Genomic DNA, 20,475 nt, shown 5'->3' with positions numbered 1-20,475 from the left:
CAGGAGTACATATAAATAACAGGATGCATTTCCAATTATGATATAATTTTGGGGATTGTGAATTTGACACTTTTTTTTATAGGTGTATTTTATCCTGATATTTAGTAAAAGTTAAGCTTTACAGCACCTTATTTCCTTCTATATTGTCCGTGATCCGCTGAGGTGGTAGTGACCGGTTAAAGGGGTATTCCGGCCCTAATACATCTTATCCCCTATCTAAAGGATAGGGGATAAGATGTCTGTTCATGAGTGTCCCGCAACTGGGGACCCCCACAATCTGTCATTCCGCACCCACCTTTTGTGAACTCTCTGCAGCACTGGAGGCATCAGGCCCCAAGGTGGGAGTGGCCTCAGCAGCGGGACCCCAGCGATCAGACATATTATCCCTTTGGAAAGGGGATAAGATGTATTAGGGCCGGAGTACCCCATTAACATGTAATCATACTTTTGTGAATTTTATATGTATTTAAAAAATTTTCCCATAGACAAACCATGGATGTGGATATGACACTGAACAACGCATTAAACTTCTGTGGTCCACCATGGTGAGGCCTGTTCGGAGTAGAATCTGTCTTATGAAACCATTGTACGGTTTTGCTCATAGTTTCAGGGTCTCGGCAATCTTAAAGCCGAGGCCATCTTTTTGTAGTGCAACAATTCTTTTTTAAGAGCCTTAGAGAGTGCTTTGCCACGAGGTGCCAAGGTGATGTTCCAGTGATCAGTATTAGAGCATGTGTGAGGCATAACATGGAATTTAAGACACCTGCTCCCCATTCACAACTGAGACCTTGCAACACTAAAGGGTCACATGACCTCGGGAGGGAAAATGGCTATTTAGGCGCAATTTCGACACTTAAGGGTGTACACACTTTTTGTTGCTATTGTTTATATTATATATATATATATATATATATATATATATATATATATATATATATATTGCTGCTAAGGTTTGTATATTTACAAATATGTGAGAGAAGTACTCACTTATGTAAGATACTGTATATGTAATCAGTTTTCCATATTATTTCTCTATTCATTTTACAGGATTATACAGCCACAATATTTCTGCGGCAGAGATGGACAGATAAACGCTTAATATTTGAAGGCAGTGGAAGCATTACTTTGGATCCCAGGCTTGTGCAATTGCTTTGGGTTCCAGATACGTACATTGTAGATTCCAAGAAATCCTTCCTGCATGATATTACTGTGGATAATCGTCTTGTTCGTCTCTTTGCCAATGGGACTGTGCTCTATGCAATCAGGTAGTTTACACATTAAATAGGCACTGCGCAAAAACTTTTAATATGTTTGTCACGATCACACCCTATCGGTCCAGCCAAGACATTAGAGAGAGTGTGATGGTGCAAGGGTTAAAGCCGCCAGACCTCTGGGTAGCCACTACAAGTCCCAGCAAGTCACCAAATTAACCCTTAGATAAACGTGTTTTACCAGAGCTGCCTTCAGAAAGATGATCTCATATATTTAGAGATCAAAGACTAGAGCTGATTAATGAAACATTTAATCTGATAAAAGGTATCACAGTGCTGACTATATCAAAATATAGAAAAAAATGACATACAGTTACAAAAATATATAAAAGAGTTTAGTAAGGCAAGTTCAGAAAACAAAAGATGAAGTTCTTAGAGCATGATGATATCAGTCCATGAGCGAGTTCCAGCTGTTCTTAGGATGGTCTTGTCAGCTTGTTGCCCAGCATTGAACACCCGACTTTGAGTGTAGCATTTTTTTAAAAAGCATATCTGCTTTCTTGGGAGGGAGACTCGATTCCCCCCTCCCCTCTGATCCCACCAGGTGGTCTTCTCTCTTCCTAGCCCCTTATCTGTTTGATTATAGGATGGGACCAGAGTGCATGACTTCAAACATGCCTTTGACTTCAAAGGAGATGAAAACACACAGCCAGACCCCCAATAAAATGCAATACACAAAACACAGTCTGAATGACCCCTCACCCATGTCTTAGTTTATACACAGATATAATTTATAATACACATATAGGATTTTAATAATCAGGCCTTGGGCCTGACACCTTCCCCTTAACCCCTTAAGGACGCAGGACGTAAATGTACGTCCTGGTGCGGTGGTACTTAACGCACCAGGACGTACATTTACGTCCTGTACAAAACCGCGGGCATCGGAGCGATGCCCGTGTCAAGCGCGTTTGATCCTGGCTGCTAATCGCAGCCAGGGACCCGCCAGCAATGGCCAACGCCCGCGATCTAGCGGGCGTCCGCCATTAACCCCTCAGATGCCGGGATCAATACAGATCCCGGCATCTGCGGCAGTACGCGATTTCAATGAATGATCTGATCGCCCGCAGTGCTGCTGCAGGGATCCGATCATTCAGAACGCCGCACGGAGGTCCCCTCACCTGCCTCTGTCTGGCTCCCGGCGTCTTCTGCTCTGGTCTGAGATCGAGCAGACCAGAACAGAAGATAACCGATAACACTGATCTGTTCTATGTCCTCTACATAGACCAGATCAGTATTAGTAATCATGGTATTGCTATGAATAGTCCCCTATGGGGACTATTCAAGTGTTTAAAAAAATTTTTTTTTAAATGTAAGATTAAAAGCAAAAAAAAAGTGAAAAATCCCCTCCCCGATAAAAAAGTAAAATGTCATTTTTTCCTATTTTACCCCCAAAAAGCGTAAAAAATAAATTTAATAGACATATTTGGTATCGCCGCGTGCGTAAATGTCCGAACTATTAAAATAAAATGTTAATGATCCCATACGGTGAACGGCGTGAACGTAAAAAAAAAATGTCCAAAATTGCTACTTTTTTAATACATTTTATTTAAAAAAAATTATAATAAATGTATTAAAAGTTTTTTATATGCAAATGTGGTATCAAAAAAAAGTGCAGATCATGTCGCAAAAAATCAGCCCTCATACCGCCGCTTATACGGAAAAATGAAAAAGTTATAGGTCATCAAAATAAAGGGATTATAAACGTACAAATTTGGTTAAAAAGTTTGTGATTTTTTTTAAGCACAACAATAATATAAAAGTATGTAATAATGGATATCATTTTAATCGTATTGACCCTCAGAATAAAGAAAACACATCATTTTTACCGTAAATTGTACGGCGTGAAAACGAAACCTTCCAAAATTAGCAAAATTGCTTTTTTCTTTTTAATTTCCCCAGAAAAATAGTGTTTTGATATAATGAGTGATGTCATTACAAAGGACAACTGGTCATGCAAAAAACAAGCCTTCATACTAGTCTGGCAATGAAAATATAAAAGAGTTATGATTTTTAGAAGGCGAGGAGGAAAAAACGAAAACGTAAAAATTAAATTGTCTGAGTCCTTAAAAGGGGTATGCCACCCCTGGCATCTTATCCCCTATCCAAAGGATAGGGGATAAGATGTTAGATCGCCGCGGTCCCGCTGCTGGGGACCCCGGGTTCGCTCAGTGCGCAATGACAGGCGATACAGGGGCTGGAGCAGCGTGACGTCATGGCTCAGCCCCTCATGACATCACGGCCCATCCCCTTAATGCAAGTCTATGGCAGGGGGCGCGACGACCGCCACACTCCCTCCCATAGACTTGTATTGACGGGGGCAGGCCTTGACGTCACAAGGGGCGGAGCCGTGACAGAACGATGTATTGCCCGTCATTACGTGCAGAGCGATCTCGCTCTGCGCAGTAATGATACCGGGGTCCCCAGCAGCGGGACCCCGGCGATCTCACATATTATCCCCTATCCTTTGGATAGGGGATAAGATGTCTAGGGGCGGAGTACCCCTTTAAGGACAAAATGGGCTGAGTCCTTAAGGGGTTAAGATGGGGACAGAGAGATCTTGCCTCTCCAGGCTGATAAATCTGTCTCCATTAACCGTCTATTTCTTTTTTTGACACCAAAGGCCCTGCATTCCCAGGCAAAGATAGCACTGAAGGGGCCTAGTACCTGATTAAGCTGCCTCCTCCTTTCATCTGAGAGCTGTGGATTGATCTCCACATCCTGAAGGGATCCCTGGCTCTTAACTTCCTCCACTAGATCAAGTAAGGGATCACTACCCAGCCCTTCCTCTGGTGCACTGCATACACTGAGTACCACCTTCTCAGGGTCATAGTATGCCATATTAATGTGGTACTGTCTCTGCCTCTGACCTTTCTCATCAAGGGCAACTACATATGTGGTGGGTTCTAGGTGCTGCAGAATGGGGAAGGGACCCTCCCAGGCAGCCTGCAACTTATTCTGCCTGATGGGGTTCAGAACCATTACCTTCTGTCCCACTTCATAAACCCGGTCCCTTGCATTGTGATCGTACCAGTACTTCTGCCTGGACTGTGCTGCTGTGAGGTTGTCATGTACCAGCCCAGTCAATGCCTGCATCCTGTCCCTGAATCTCAGAACATACTCCACCACAGAAGTCTCAGGGGCATGTAGCCCCCCTTCCCATTCCCCTCTTACTAAATCTAGGGGTCCCCGCACCTTGGGACCATACAATAATTCAAAGGGCGAGAAACCTGTAGACTCTTGGGGTACCTCCCTGTAAGCAAATAACAGATGGGGTAAATATTTTTCCCAGTCCCTGCCCTCTGATTCTACAAAGGTTTTCAGCATTTGTTTCAAGGTCCCATTGAACCTCTCACAAAGACCATTTGTTTAGGGGTGGTATGGGCTTGCTACCAAGTGCTGTACATTCACCTTCTTACAGAGACTTTGCATGAGATTGGACATGAACTGTGTGCCCTGATCAGTGAACATTTCTCTGTGGAACCCTACCCTGCAGAAAACACTGATCAGAGCATCTGCCACCTTATCTGCTCGGACGGAGGATAAGGCAACAGCCTCAGGGTACCTGGTTGCATAATCTACAACAGTAAGAATAAATTGTTTCCCTGTGCTGCTGGGAATAGCCAGAGGCCCCACAACATCCACTGCCACTCGTTCAAAGGGTACAGATATGACTGGTAGGGGCACTAGGGGAACACGAGTTACATCCCCAGACTTACCCACCCTTTGGCAGACATGACAGGATCTACAGTAATTTGCAACAGCAGTACCCATCCCCGGCCAGTAGAAATTTTGTGCCAACCTGGACTTTGTCTTGGCCACTCCCAAATGTCCTGCCAGGGGGGTCTCATGGGCCAACCTCAGCAGCTCTTTCCTGTATTGCCTAGAAACCACTAACTGCCTTTCTCTCTCCTGGGCCCTTAGCATGCCTTTGGAAAGGGACTCCCAGTACAAGATATCATTTTCCCAATATACCCGATGCCCATCTGTGTCAACACCTGTATGTTCAGCACGTTGTCTCAGCTCTTCAAGGGAAGGGTCACTGCGCAGAGCTTCCCGGAAATGCTCATTTCCCTCCCCCATCTTGTGGTATCAGGGAGCACATTTCCCCCAGGTGAACTAGCATCTCCACCTTCCTCTGCTGGGGCTTGCAAGTCACACAGCTTGCCCCGTGCATCACCATCCTCCCTTCCTTTTAAAGCTGCAGCCCTGGCATGCTGCTGACGCGTTACCACTGCCACCATTGGTATGCCTCCCTGGGGTTTACCTCCCCCCCCCCCCCCCCCCCCTCAGTTCCAGACATAACAATACAGGCATTGTACACAGGGCTATCACTCCTTCCCTCCTCCTCCTTAGGCTCACAGGATTGGGATATATCCCTCACTGCTGGTCCCTCTTCCTTACATGTCACCAGGGGCACACCAACCCCTCCCCCTAGCACATCTCCACTAGGTTTTGGCATTGGCAATGCATTGTCACCACATTTTCCAATACACCTCATTCCACTTTTGGAAAACATTACTGGTTCAGTCACAGGTAAACAATTATCAATCCCCTGCACCACGTTTCACAATGTCTCCCAAAGTCTCGCACAGTACCTCAGAATGAACAGGGCTCTCTCCTAGCCCTTCCGGTGTGCATGTAGTGTCCTCTGGAGCATAATGACAGAGCATCCAACCCAAATCATTCCCCAGCAGAACATTAACAGGGATGTCCTCAGAGACCCCCACCTCCCGTAAACCTTTGCCTGTACCCCAATCCAGGTACACACGGGCCATGGGCACAGCAGGCCGCTCACCTCCAATTCCTTTTAAAGCCATGGTTCTTCCAGGGATGATGTCCTCTGTATCCACCACTTCAGGCTGCACCAAGGTAAAGGAGGCTCCAGAATCCCCCAAACCCACTGTCACCCGGTCACCCACAGTTACACTCTGCAGGTTATCCGCTCTTTTCTCCACCGCTCCGGACACCAGAAGGACGGATGTGTGTCCTCCAGCTACTGGTGGAGAATTCTTTTTGTTGGGGCAAGTGGCACTCAGGTGCCCAATATTGTGGCATCTGTAACATCGGCAGGTGTCCCCCTGACCCAATGTGGCTCCTGTTGCTTTTGGTAAGGATGGCAAGAATTTCCCGGCTGACCTGGTGGTGCTTTGTGGTTGTGTGGCTCCCCTCCAGGTACTTGCTCCAGCTTGTGCGGATCCACGCTTTGCTGTTGGTGCCCGGTTGTTGGCAAAGTCATCTCCTAGTTCTGCTGCTTCCATGGCTGTCTTGGGCTTGCGGTCCAAAATCCGCTCTCTGGCTTCAAAGCTCCGTGTTTGGAGAAACTGATTCAGGACCATCAAGTCCTCCAGGGCCTCATAGGTAGTGACTTGTAGGCCCCCAGTCCATAGCCTGAATGCAGTCCTTAGCTGACCTGCATGTTGAGTGCAGCTTTCTGTGGTACTTTGTTGCAAAGTCCGAAACTTTTTCCCGATAAGTCTCTGGAGTCAGATTAAAACTTTTGAGCAGGGCAGATTTTATTGCCTCATAGTCCTGGTCACTCTCAGAGGAAAGAGAAGCAAACACATCCAGAGCTTTTCCTCGCAACCGTGGGGTTAGATATCGTCCCCACTGCAACCGTGGGGTTAGATATCGTCCCCACTGTTCCTTAGGTAGATGGAACTGCCGGCAAACCTTTTCAAATCCCCTCAGGAACACATCCAGATCACCATCTTTCTCCAACATGGGGAAATGTTCCAAGCGGGGTTTGCGGTCTCCTTGATCCTGCACATCACTCCATGCGGATGAAGCATCCCCTCTCAGCCTCAGAACCTCCAGTTCATGCCTTCGCTGGGCCTCTCTTTCTGCGGCTTGTGCCCCTCTCTCTGCCGCCAGTGCCTGGGCCACTCTTTCTGCGGCTTGTGCCTCTCTCTCTGCCTCTCGTGCCTGAGCCTCTCTCTCTGCCTCTCGTGCCTGAGCCTCTCTCTCTGCAGTTTGGTACTGGAGAAGCAGTTGGAGTTTCATATTGGCATCCACATTCCCAAGGTGTTGTAAGGCAGTCCGCATATAAGAGTCCAAGGCCTCATGTGGAGTACTGTCCTGATGGGGAGTAATGTTGTATTCCCCAAGAGATATCAGTCCTTGGATGGCAGTTCCAGCTGTAGGACTTTGTCTCATGTCACTCAGCTCTTCTGCACGGGCATCATACTCCACAAGATGAGCAATAAGTTGTTCCTTGTTGTTTCCTGCAGTAGGGATGTCCTTTTCTTGGCACATTAGCTCCAGTGCAGGCTTGGACTGCTTGCGATATGCCTCCATACTTCCGAGATGAGACAGAGGAAGTAAAACAGGAGATGTGGAGGACAGAACTGTCTTGCACTCTTTTTGTATGTCTTTTAAACCAGCACTGAGCTCTGTCTTTGGAATTTACACACAAGAATATGTATGCAATTTCTTTTTAGTGTGAAGGTAAAATCCAACAAGCACTAAAAATCTCTAAATATATCCCGACGTTGCCACCAGTTGTCACGATCACACCCTATTGGTCCAGCCAGGACATTAGAGAGAGTGTGATGGTGCAAGGGTTAAAGCCTCTGGGTTTAAGAGCTGCCTTCAGAAAGGTGAGCTCATATATTTAGAGATCAAAGACCAGAGCTGATTAATGAAACATTTAATCTGATAAAAGGTATCACAGTGCTGACTATATAAAAATATAGAAACAAATGACATACAGTTACAAAAATATATAAAAGAGTTTAGCAAGGCAAGTTCAGAAAACAAAAGATGAAGTTCTTACAGCATGATGATATCAGTCCATGAGTGAGTTCCAGCTGTTCTTAGGATGGTCTTGTCAGCTTGTTGTCCAGCATTGAACACCCAACTTTGAGTCTAGCATTGTTTTAAAAAGCATATCTGCTTTCTTGGGAGGGAGACTCCATTCCCCCCCCCCTCCCCTCTGACCCCACCAGGGGGTCTTCTCTCTTCCTGGACCCTTATCTGTTTGATTATAGGATGGGACCAGAGTGCATGACTTCAGAAAAGCCTTTGACTTCAAAGGAGATGTAAACACACAGCCATACCCCCAATAAAATGCAATACACAAAACACAGTCTGAATGACCCCTCACCCATGTCTTAGTTTATACACAGATATAATTTATAATACACATGTAGGATTTTAATAATCAGACCTTGGGCCTGACAATGTTGTAGACCTATCATAAGTTTTATCGGTCAGGGTTTCAGACCCCGAAAGATCACCAGAATGGGCTGGGAGAAGAGTGCACTAAGGAGATATACTTCCAATGTAAATCTATGGGATTGTCTTGGGTCAGCACACGCTTCTCTACCTGCCCATTCTAGTGATCGGTTGGGGTCTGAACACCTAGACCTTGTCGGATCAAAACCTTTGACATGTTTCTAGGACAGGTTTTTTTTTTTAAGCAACAGGTACACTTTAATGTTTTTGCATGCTAGTAACTATAATTATGCTCATATTTTGTTCACAAGCACAAAATGTTTGATAAATCTCTCCCATTTTTATACTGTCCAGTGTCTAAGTTCATACCAACTATTAGGCTGCTTAAACTGCACCAGGATTTTGCCACTTTTATAGTGCTGTATCTTAAGCCACCCCTCTTTTTCTGGATCCCCAACCCTTTTACAGAGTCCAGCCCTCTTTTTGGTGCACCAGAAAAGTGTCTAAAAAGTGTCTAAATTTATTTACAATTGCTCACTAAGTGATCACTAAGACCCTAAATTTACCACCCACTAAATAATATCTAAAATATAACTTTTATTTCTCGCCATGAACGTTAAAATTTAAGGTGGATTCGTCTCCAGTTAGGAATTAGGATCAATGCATGATACTACATGCTATTATACATATGCATTGCTGTGGCTGCAGTCCACATACAATGTTGCTGGGACAACCACTTAATATTAAAAACTGTCACACACTAGTGTGGGGTAGTGTGTGACAGTTTTTAATATTAAGTGGTTGTCCCAGCAACACTGGAGGTAAATTTAGGAGGAGGTAAATTTAGGGTCTTAGTGATCACTTAGTGATCAATTGTAAATAAATTGAAGAGAATAACCCTCCACCCATAGGTCCGTTTTTTTAAAGTAAAAAGTGCCTAAAACTCTGAATTTTTCCCAGAGATTCTGAGCTCATTCACTTGCAGCAGCCTCCAATTGATTTTAATGGATTCTGCTGCTTAGTTCAGACAGCAAAAGTTCTGTAACAGAACTTCCGACAGGGAATTTTTTATTCTTTTGGTAGAATCTGCTCAGAGAATCCCATTATCATTGGAACAGATTGTGGGCTGAGAAGATCTGTCTCATTGATATTCAGCGAGAAAATTCTTTGCTGAAATTCCTCATTTTGAATGGACCCTAAAGGATTATCATTAGGATTTGAAAAACACAGCTGATTTCTCCCAAAACTGCATCATACTTGTCCTCAGGTTGTGTGTCGTATTGCAGCTCAGCCCTGTTGAAGTGAATGGAGCGAAGTGGTTAAACCACACACACACAACCTGAGGACAGATGTTGTGCTGTTTCAGGAAACATTGTGCTCTGGTTTTCTATTCCTGGAACATCCCTTTAAGCTTTACAGTTCTCGTAAGCAAAAATATTTCACTATTTGATTGGTATGTTTTTATATGTTATTATGTATCTTGGTAAATCTGTCCTGTATCCTGCTTGTTACTGATAACCTTATTACTAGTATTTCTACTTTGTTTTTTTATGTAGAATTACAACAACCGTGGCTTGCAATATGGACCTCACCAAATATCCCATGGATAGGCAAACATGCAAATTGCAGCTAGAGAGCTGTAAGTATAACATTAGTTTAAAGAGTATATGAACTGTTGTACTTGTACAGGGTGGGCCATTTATATGGACACACCTTAATAAAATGGGAATGGTTGGTAATATTAACTTCCTGTTTGTGGCACATTAGTATATATGAGGGGGGAAACTTTTCAAGATGGGTGGTGACCATGGTGGTCATTTTGAAGTCGGCCATTTTGAATCCAACTTTGGTTTTTTCAATAGGAAGAGGGTCATGTGACACATCAAACTTATTGGGAATTTCACAAGAAAAACAATGATGTGCATGGTTTTAATGTAACTTTGTTCTTTCATGAGTTATTTACAAGTTTCTGACCACTTATAAAATGTGTTCAATGTGCTGCCCATTGTGTTGGATTGTCAATGCAACCCTCTTCTACCACTCTTCACACACTGATAGCAGCACTGCAGGAGAAATGCTAGCACAGGCTTCCAGTATCCGTAGTTTCAGGTGCTGCACATCTCGTATCTTCACAGCATAGACAATTGCCTTCAGATGACCCCAAAGATAAAAGTCTAAGGGGGTCAGATCGGGAGACCTTGGGGGCTATTCAACTGGCCCACGACGACCAATCCACTTTCCAGGAAACTGTTCATCTAGGAATGCTCGGACCTGACACTCATAATGTGGTGCACCATCTTGCTGGAAAAACTCAGGGAAAGTGCCAGCTTCAGTGCATAAAGAGGGAAACACATCATCATGTAGCAATTTTGCATATCCAGTGGCCTTGAGGTTTCCATTTATGAAGAATGGCTCCACTATCTTTGTACCCCATATACCACACCATACCATCAATTTTTGTGTCCCAACAGTCTTGGAGGGGTCTATCCAATGTGGTTTAGTGTCAGACCAATAGCGGTGGTTTTGTTTGTTAACTTCACGCTTCACATAAAAGTTTGCCTCATCACTGAACAAAATCTTCTGCGTAAACTGAGGGTCCTGTTCCAATTTTTGTTTTGCCCATTCTGCAGCACCTGAAACTACAGATACTGGAAGCCTGTGCTAGCATTTCTCCTGCGGTGTTGCTATCAGTGTGTGAAGAGTGGTAGAAGAGGGTTGCATTGACCATCCAACACAATGGGCAGCACATGGTCAGAAATTTGTAAATAACTCATGAACGAATAAAGTTGTGTTAAAACCAAGCACATCATTGTTTTTCTTGTGAAATTCCCAATAAGTTTGATGTGTCACATGACCCTATTCCTATTGAAAAAACAAAAGTTGGATTCAAAATGGCCAACTTCAAAATGGCTGCCATGGTCACCACCCATCTTGAAAAGTTTCTCCCCTCACTTATACTAATGTGCCACAAACAGGAAGTTAATTCAGATATGTAAAAAAGGAAAGAGACAGAGAGCGCAAACCTATGTGCCGTTATTCCTTTACTTTAGCATAGAAAGTCAGAAGAAATGGTACGCTCACCTTCCGGTGTTATGCTAAGAGCACAACACCTATGATCGCCTTAGGACCCAACAGTGTGGAGTTTGGAGTAAAGGTGCAGCCTGGATCAGCCCGTCTCAGGGATCCCGTGGACGGTCTTCGTATAAGAGTTGCTGGATGCTTGTAAGAAAATGATCCTTTATGGCGCTCCTTTGTTGTAAGTGGTCATAAACCGATGCGGACAAGGGTTAAAGTAAAAAAAATAAAGGACTTTATTCTTGGCAGCGCTACAGACTACGCGTTTCAGGGGGCTTGCTCCCTCCCTTCCTCAGGTCCAATGGGGAATGAACAAACAGTGTGTTTTATACAAAAAAAAGCCCGGGAAAAGGGTACATGTGGGCATTCCATACAACATAAAACAACATATATTCTGTAGAGATATTCCGATCTCAAATATAATTAAACTAGACACTTAGATGCATATAAACATATAGAACTACAACGGAATTATTATTCTATACACATTGAATTCTTAGGAGGAAAAATACTGATGGTAACTTGTGCAATAATATCAGCATTTGCCGGGGGCCTGGAGCGGAAGCTCCGTTCCGAGGAGATGGAGAAGTACATGTCCTGACTCAGCAGCCGCTCCAGCTGTGATCGCTAAGCAGATGGATCTCAGGCTAGAGCTGAGATGGGAGACATAGTTTCCCAGAGATAGACATAGTTTCCCAGCTGCTCTGATCGCAGGTGTAATGTCGGGTGTCACCAACTCTGTGGAAAGTGAGTACCAGTGTTAGTTACAGATTTGGATATGTTGCACCATCTGAATAAAAAATAACATTGCTTTATTACAGGTTGATCACCATTCCAGGTTATTGATTTGCCTTACTATACTCCGATAGCAGAGTGTTGCTTTATTGCGGGAAGTTAATATCACCTACTATTCCCATTTTATTAAGGTGTATCCATATAAATGTCCCACCCTGTATATTAAGGTGACTTAGACCAGACCACGTCGGGGATCTGCTGCAGTTAAAAAGGACAATATTATTTGCCAGCATTTGTTCAAAGAAGCAATGTAACATCACAAAGCCATGATCTGCACATATTTTAAAATGTAGTGTAGTTGTAATGTAGAAATATTAATTAATTTAAAAAAAATAGAGAAACATAAAGTGGACTTTATATGCTATAGGCATATACAGGAGTTTTTGCCAGGAATGGCATTCATCATCTTGCTGCAAGTTAGGTGACAAGTGCCTGATCAGTGGGAATGCACTGCTGGGACCCTTACCCAGAAGCAGCATACATGTACAATCATCTCTCTATTTAAACCATAGGGACTAATGCGTATTACATGTAGATGCTTTTTAATTGTGCTGTCACCTTAAAACCAGGTAAAAAAAAAAGCGTGTTTGATTAAACCAAGAATGTGTGCGTAAAGAACTTTAGAAGGCTAATGCGCGTTATATGTAGATACATTTTATTGCACTTTTAGCTTACCACCGGGTAGACCCCCGTGATCAGAAATCTTATCCCTTATCCTCTGGATAGGCCATAAGATGTCTAGGAGCAGAGTACCCCTTTAAAGGGCTTAAGGAGGAAGAAAGCAGAGGTAGACAGCTGTAGTAATTTCGCTGTGGAAATGTATTACAAATCTACACTAAACTACTGCTACAGAATTAAAGTGGTACTCTGGTGGAAAACTTTTTTTTTTTAAATCAACTGGTCAACTGGTGCATGAAAGTTAAACAGATTTGTAAATTATTTCTATTAATACATCTTAGTCCTTCCAGTACTTACTAGCTACTGTATAATACTATAAGAGAAAATTCTCAATTTTTTGGAACACAGTGCTCTCTGCTGACATCACGAGCACAGTGCTGACATCTCTGTCCATTTTAGGAACTGTTCAGAGCAGCATATGTATGCAATGGGGATTTTCTCCTACTCTGGACAGTTCTTAAAATGGACAGAGATGTCAGCAGAGAACACTGTGCTCATGATGTCAGCAGAGAGCACTGTGTTCCAAAAAGAAGAGATTTTCCTCTGTAGTATTCAGCAGCTAATAAGTACTGGAAGGATTAAGATTTTTTTAATAGAAGTAATTTACAAATCTGTTTAACTTTCTGGCACCAATTGATAAAAAAAAAAAAAAAAAAAAAAGTTTTCCACCGGAGTACCCCTTTATTGTTGAATATATTGGGGGTCTATTACTAATGCGATCCTGACAGTTTTTTCTCAGATTTTGCTCCCAATTTGTGTAGCACGCTTTGTGTGCCAGAATTTGTGACCAAAAAAATAAATAAAAATACCTGTGAGAAAAAAACACAAAGAAAACTACTCTACTCTTAGTAAATCTGAGCCATTATGTAGTTTTTTTTTTTTAAATTAATGTATTATAAACCTGAAGTTTTAGATTTTGCTGCAGATTCACAGCATTTTGGCAGAAAAATCTACCACACCTGTAGATTTATTGCACATTTTACTTCCTCATTAAAGAGATGGGAAAAATGCATAATAAATGTATTTCTCCATACCATGTAAGCCATAACTAGAGTGAACTGGAACTGAGCTGCATTAACCCAGCACAACCACTATGCCATGTACACAGCTGTCTGCTTCCAGCTGTTTTCTCTATGAATTGCAGATTCCGCGGTTCTGGCAACTAGTAGATTGATGGGGTGCCAGGTGCAGGGCCGGACTGGCCTAGTGGGATACCGGGAAAATTCCCGGTGGGCTGACCTCACAGTGGGCCGGCAGGGGCCGGTTTTCTGCACTACACCGGCCGGCCCGTGTACGGCCAAACAGTGGCTGCTCACTCACACAAGGTGCTGACATTAAGTCAGGACCTTGTGTGAAGTGGCCACAGAGAGGCGGAGCTATGAGAGACGGAGCGCAGTGATTCCCAACCTTGATTTATTTATTTTTTTTAAATTTCCCTCCCCGGCGCCGCAGTGGGGAGGGAAGTTTGTGTGTGCTGTGAGGCTAACAAGACCTGCGATGATGTCACTGTCATGTGATCAGTCACATGGAGGAGTCAGAGTCACATGATCAGGGGCTGCTGTTCTAGGCCTCAGCGTACCCCTATGCCCCCCCCCCCCCAGCGTCCCTTAGCTTCCCCCTCCTCCTGCGGCCCAGAGAGGGGAAGTATGCGGAAGCTGCGCGGGGTCGGTGTAGGGACCCGTGCCCCAGCGTTCCCCTCCCCCTGCGGCGCTGTGAATGATTGCCCTGCCAGAGCCCTGAGTCGGTGCCCTGCCGGAGAGGGGAAGAACGGAGAAGAAAAATGGCTTTCTTAAGGTACTGTACCATATCCATCCTCCCCTCCCCCACCCATGTCCATCCCCCCCTCCCTCACCCATGTCCATCCCCCCTCCCTCACCCATGTCCATCCCCCCTCCCTCACCCATGTCCATCCCCCCCCTCACCCATGTCCATTCCCCCTCCCTCACCCATGTCCATCCATCCCTCCCTCACCCATGTCCATCCATCCCTCCCTCACCCATGTCCATCCATCCCTCCCTCACCCATGTCCATCCATCCCTCCCTCACCCATGTCCAGCCATCCCTCCCTCACCCATGTCCATCCCCCCTCAGCCATGTCCATCCCCCCCCTCACCCATGTCCATCCCCCTCACCCATGTCCACCCCCCCACCCATGTCCATCCCCCCTCCCTCACCCATGTCCATCCCCCCCTCCCTCACCCATGTCTATCCCCCCTCACCCATGTCCATCCCCCCCTCACCCATGTTCATCCCCCCTCACCCATTTCCATCCCCCCTCACCCATGTCCATCCTCCTGTCATTCATGTCCACTTTGTCCACCCCCTATCACCCATGTTCACCCCCAGTCTACCCCCTGTCACCCATGTCCACCCCCTATTCACCCCTCTGTCCCCCCTCTTTTATCCCCCTTGTCATCCTTGTCCACCCTCCTGTCATCCATGTACACCTTGGCCACCCCTCTGTCATCTCTGTCCATCCCCCTGTCACTCATGTTCACCCCCCCCCCCTCTCCACCCCTCTGACCACCCCCCAGTCTACACCTGTCCCCTATGTCCACCCCCCCCATTCACCCCTCTGTCACCACAGTCCACCCTTCTTTGTCACTCCTGTCCACCCCTCTTTTCAGTGCTTGTCACCCTTGTCCACCCCTCTGTCATCCCTGTCCATCCTCGTGTCACCCATGTTCACCACCCATTGTCTACCCCTCTGACCACATACTTGTCACCTATGTACACCCCTCTGTCCCTTTGTCATCCCTGTTACCACCTTGTCACTCCTGTCCACCCTTGTCACCCCTGACGCCCCCCTGTAACCCATGTACAGTCTTCTACACCCCTCTGTCACCCATGTACACTCCTCTACACCCCTCTGTCACCCATGTACACCCCCCTGTCACCCATGTGCACTCCTCTACACTCCTCTGCCACCCATGTACACTCCTCAATCACCCATGTACACTCCCCTACACCCCTCTGTCACCCATGTACACCCCCCGTCACCCATGTACACTCCTCTATCACCCATGTACACTCCTCGATCACCCATGTACACTCCTCTACACCCCTCTGTCACCATGTACACTCCTCTATCACCCATGTACACCCCTTTACACCCCTCTGTCCCCCCCTGTTACCACCTTGTCACTCCTGTCCACCCGTCACCCCTGACGCCCCCCTGACACCCATGTACACTCCTCTACACCCCTCTGTCACCCATGTACACCCCTCTGCCACCCATGTACACTCCTCTACACACCTCTACACCCCTGTCACCCATGTACACCCCTCTGTCACCCATGTACACACCTCAACACCCCTCTGTCACCCATGTACACCCCTCTGTCACCCATGTACACCCCTCTACACCCCTCTGTCACCCATGGACACTCCTCTACACCCCTCTGTCACCCATGTACACTCCTCTAAACCCCTCTGCCACCCTTGTACACTCCTCTACACCCCTCTGCCACCACTGTACACTCCTCTACACCCCTCTGTCACCACTGTACACTGCTCTACACCCCCCTGTCACCCATATACACCCCTCTGTCACCCATGTACACTCCTACACCCCTCTGCCACCACTGTAAACCCCCTACACCCCTCTGTCACCCCCATATACTCCTACCCACCTGTCTCCCATGTACACCCCTTTGTCACCCATGTAAAGCCCTCTGTCTCCCCCGTATATTCCTCTACACACCTGTCACCCATGTACACCCGCTTTGTTACCCCTTTACACCTATATGCCCCTGTATTCCTCTTCACTTGTAAAAGGGGAATGTGGAAGCTGATGCTGGTAAAGTGCAGAGTCTAATAGATTTGTTTTGCAGGTTTAACGGTGAAGAGTTGTGGCTGGAAGAAATGGTAAGGACGGTCCGGACCAGATAAACTACGCTGATCAGAGAAGACATCACATGTGAGTTGCTGTATAAAGCAGAACTTTAAACTACATACCACTGATAAATAGATATTGGAATTTGTGTGCATTGCGGCTTTTTCTTTTTAAACATTATTTTATTTATTTTTTTTGCTCGTCAACTTCGGTCAGGGTGCCCCGTGAAAAATGTTTTTTTGGAGGGGTGCCCCGAGCCAAAAAAGGTTGGGAAACACTGGCATACAGGATTTAGTCAGTAACAGTATGATGGTAATACGTATGGTGATAATATTCCTCCTTGTATACTGGTATTATTGGTAATATTGGTCAGTATACAGGATTTGGCCAGTAACCGTATGATGGTAATATGTATAGTGATGATAATCCTCCTTTTATAGTGCCATTATTGTTAATATCAGTCAAAGTATAGAGGACTTGGTCAGTTACAGTGTGATGGTAATATTTCCTTTCCTCCCATACTATTGTTACTTGGTAAATGTATGATTTATATAGACATACACAGTATTATCGTAGACTGAAGAGGGCGACTGAGCACCGCAGGCAAGGAGAGTAGGAGGATCTCGGCAGCAATGGTGTGTGGATGGCGGTGGGGGGTGGGATGAACAGGTTGCAAGGTATGGAGTGGTGCTCACATAAAGCCTGGATAGCGTGGTAAAACGTGTATAAAAAGATGAAGAAATAGGAGCACACACCTGTGTATCTTGCTTGAAGTGGTTTTATTCCGGACAGAGCCGGAGCGGCAGGAACTATTCACCTGGACGACCGCACAGTTTCACGCTGACGGGCGTTTCTTCAGGTCCGTGGTGATGATCACCACGGACCTGAAGAAACGCCCGTCAGCATGAAACTGTGCGGTTGTCCAGGTGAACAGCTCCTGCCGCTCCGGCTCTGTCTGGTGTAGGGGTGTCGGGATGTTGGATTTTTACCTTCTGGAATAAAACCACTTCAAGCAAGATAAACAGGTGTGTGCTCCTATTTCTTCTTCTTTTTATACACGATATGCAGTATTATAATGCATGGAAAATTGACACATATATAAATTGCTCCAGCATAGTGAAATACAGTAGCAATTTATTACCTCGAAATATATATTGAGGAAATAAAAAAAAAAATACATATATAGTAGTGTACTGTAAAGGGATAAATCTAGGCGTGGCTACCGATGGCTGACACGATGCTGTGGGGCTCGTCTGCAATTATTTCCTGGGCTGGTTTTAATCCCCAGTCCGGCCCTGGCCAGGTGTTGGCATGCCACCAATCAGAAATTGATTGCCTAGCTTTAGCAGTGTTTTGATAGCCTGTTCCTTTTGTTACGACCCACTAAGACGGTCAAAAAAAGCACAATTCAACTGCATTCTCCAAAAGTGTTGGCAGATAGTCTCCACTGTATGTAAGGAAGGGGAATGTGGGAAAGTGTGTGCAGAGTCACAGCAACCAATCAGATCGCTCATTTTATTTTTTAAAAGGCCTCTGAAATATGAAAGAAGAAATCTGATTGGTTGCTATGGACAACTGCACCACTCTTCCTCTACACAGGTTTTGATAAATTTCCCCCATTGGTATTACCCAGCATACTGTGAATCTTGATTTCAGTGCCGGATTTTACTTTGTGCTTTTTTGTGATTTTTCTTCCATGTACACTTGGCAAATAAAATAGTGCTAAAGAAAAGAAAAGGAAAATATCAGTCACAAGTCTAATTCTATTACCTTCTAATTATATTTTTTTCCTAGGGGGATATACTCGTCAAGACCTTGCATATAAATGGATGAGAGGAAATGACTCAATTCACGGCATGGATACTTTACAACTTGCACAATATACTGTTGAAAAATATTATACTGAAGTCACCACTGGAAAGGATGAAACTGGTAAATACATTTTGACTTGTAAATGGAAAAAAGTTGCATATTTGTATTAGGTGTATGTTTTAGATCAGGTTAGATCAGGTTTATGATAGTCAGAAATTATACTATTGTGTTAACCAATATTAGTGACTGAATCCCTACATTTTAAAAATAAATGAAACAATAGAACACATTTTTTTTAACCTATATTAGCCCATTTATCAATCAGCCTGAAACCCTAATTGTATGGTTTTTCCCACAGCAACCAATCATAGCTCAACTTTCACTTTACAAGAGCTCGTTAAGGTTTGAAAGTTGAGCTGTGATTGGTTGCTGTGGGACAAAAACAGACAGTTAGGGTTTCAGGCTGATTGATAAATCTGGGCAATTATTTTAATTTATAAATATTTAGTTAAATGTCTGGTTTCCGAAATAAAGTATATTTTCTGCAGTCTAACACAACCCAGATACAGAGCATTCTTAAGGTTTTCAGACACTTTCAATTTTTTCACATTCTGTTTTGTTGCCAAATTGTGCTAAAATAAAATAAAAAATAGTTTTCCCCATTCTTTCTGCACTCAATACCCCATAACAACAAAGTAAAAACAGAATGTTAGGAGAGAAAGGAAAAACTATCCAAAAATATTGCATTGACATATGCATTGATGTATTCAGACCCTTTATTTAGTACTAACTGTAGTTAAAGCCCCATCAGCAGCAATTACAACCTCCAGTCTTCTTGGGAAGGTGATGACAAGTTTTGCACACCTGGGTTTAGGGATTTTCTGACATTCTTCTCTGCAGGTCATCTGTATATTTTTGCTGCATATTTCCTGCAGCTGATTTTGCTACTCATTGAAGTTAATGGGTAGCAAAAACAGCTGCACAAAATATGCAGCAGATCCTGTACGTGTGAACATACTCTTAATTGATTATGAGAAATAGGAGGCCCTCACTGCTAAATATCAAGTGTCGTAGAAAAGGGGTATTGAGTGCAGAATGATGGGGAGAATAGATTTTTCTTATTTTAGAACAAGGGCACAACATAACAAAAAGGGAAAAAAAGTGGGGAATAAACTCTTAGGGGGAGATTTATCAAAACCTGTCCAAAGGAAGAGTGGTGCAGTTAACCATGGCAACCAATCGGATTGCTTCCTTCATTTTTCACAGGTCTCTTTAAAAATGAAAGAAGCGATCTGATTGGTTGCCCATGGGCAACATCACCACTCTTCCTCTGGACAGATTTTGGTAAATCTCCCCCTTAGAGTTCAGCAAAATGATATATAAAGTCACAAATCACGCAATATAAAAAAAAAAAAACCTTCTCAGGCAAGTTAGATTTATTACCATACAGTACTATTCACAATCTCAATTCCTTCTAGTCATGCTCCCTCTCTTGTACCGCTACAGTAAGGCTGGGTTTACATTGTGTAAAATAAAGTGGCAGTAAAATAAGTATAAAAAGGGGCAGTTTTTTTAATCTAATAATGTGTTCTATTAAAATCTATGGAAACTTGACCATCAGTGCTTACATTGAAAAAATATAGGTTCCCCAATCACTGAATACCCACCTCTGTCAAATCATAAATCACTACTTCTTGGCACTATGCAGGAAGACCTTCTATCCAAAAAGCCTGGTTGTCTCTCATTTCCATTCAGCTGCAAACATTGCAAGGACATTTAGAAAGACCCTTGCAGTCAAGTGCAGACCAGCTGCACATTTTAAGACATTGAGAG

General features: G+C 44.3%; 1 protein-coding gene across 1 annotated transcript in view; it reads left to right on the top strand.

Annotated features, from left to right (window-relative positions):
- LOC130367070 (gamma-aminobutyric acid receptor subunit pi-like) overlaps positions 1 to 20,475 on the top strand; it is a 75,616-nt gene that overhangs the window by 9,306 nt on the left and 45,835 nt on the right. The window contains exons 2-4 of the mRNA XM_056569450.1: positions 1,048 to 1,265; positions 10,004 to 10,086; positions 18,625 to 18,762. Coding sequence (XP_056425425.1) covers positions 1,048 to 1,265; positions 10,004 to 10,086; positions 18,625 to 18,762 — 439 coding nt within the window. The remainder of the gene's footprint in view (positions 1 to 1,047; positions 1,266 to 10,003; positions 10,087 to 18,624; positions 18,763 to 20,475) is intronic.

This window comes from Hyla sarda, chromosome 4 (genome assembly GCF_029499605.1).
Source record: "Hyla sarda isolate aHylSar1 chromosome 4, aHylSar1.hap1, whole genome shotgun sequence".
In the NCBI taxonomy this organism is placed as follows: domain Eukaryota; kingdom Metazoa; phylum Chordata; class Amphibia; order Anura; family Hylidae; genus Hyla; species Hyla sarda.
This window is presented reverse-complemented; position numbering and strand designations above follow the sequence as displayed.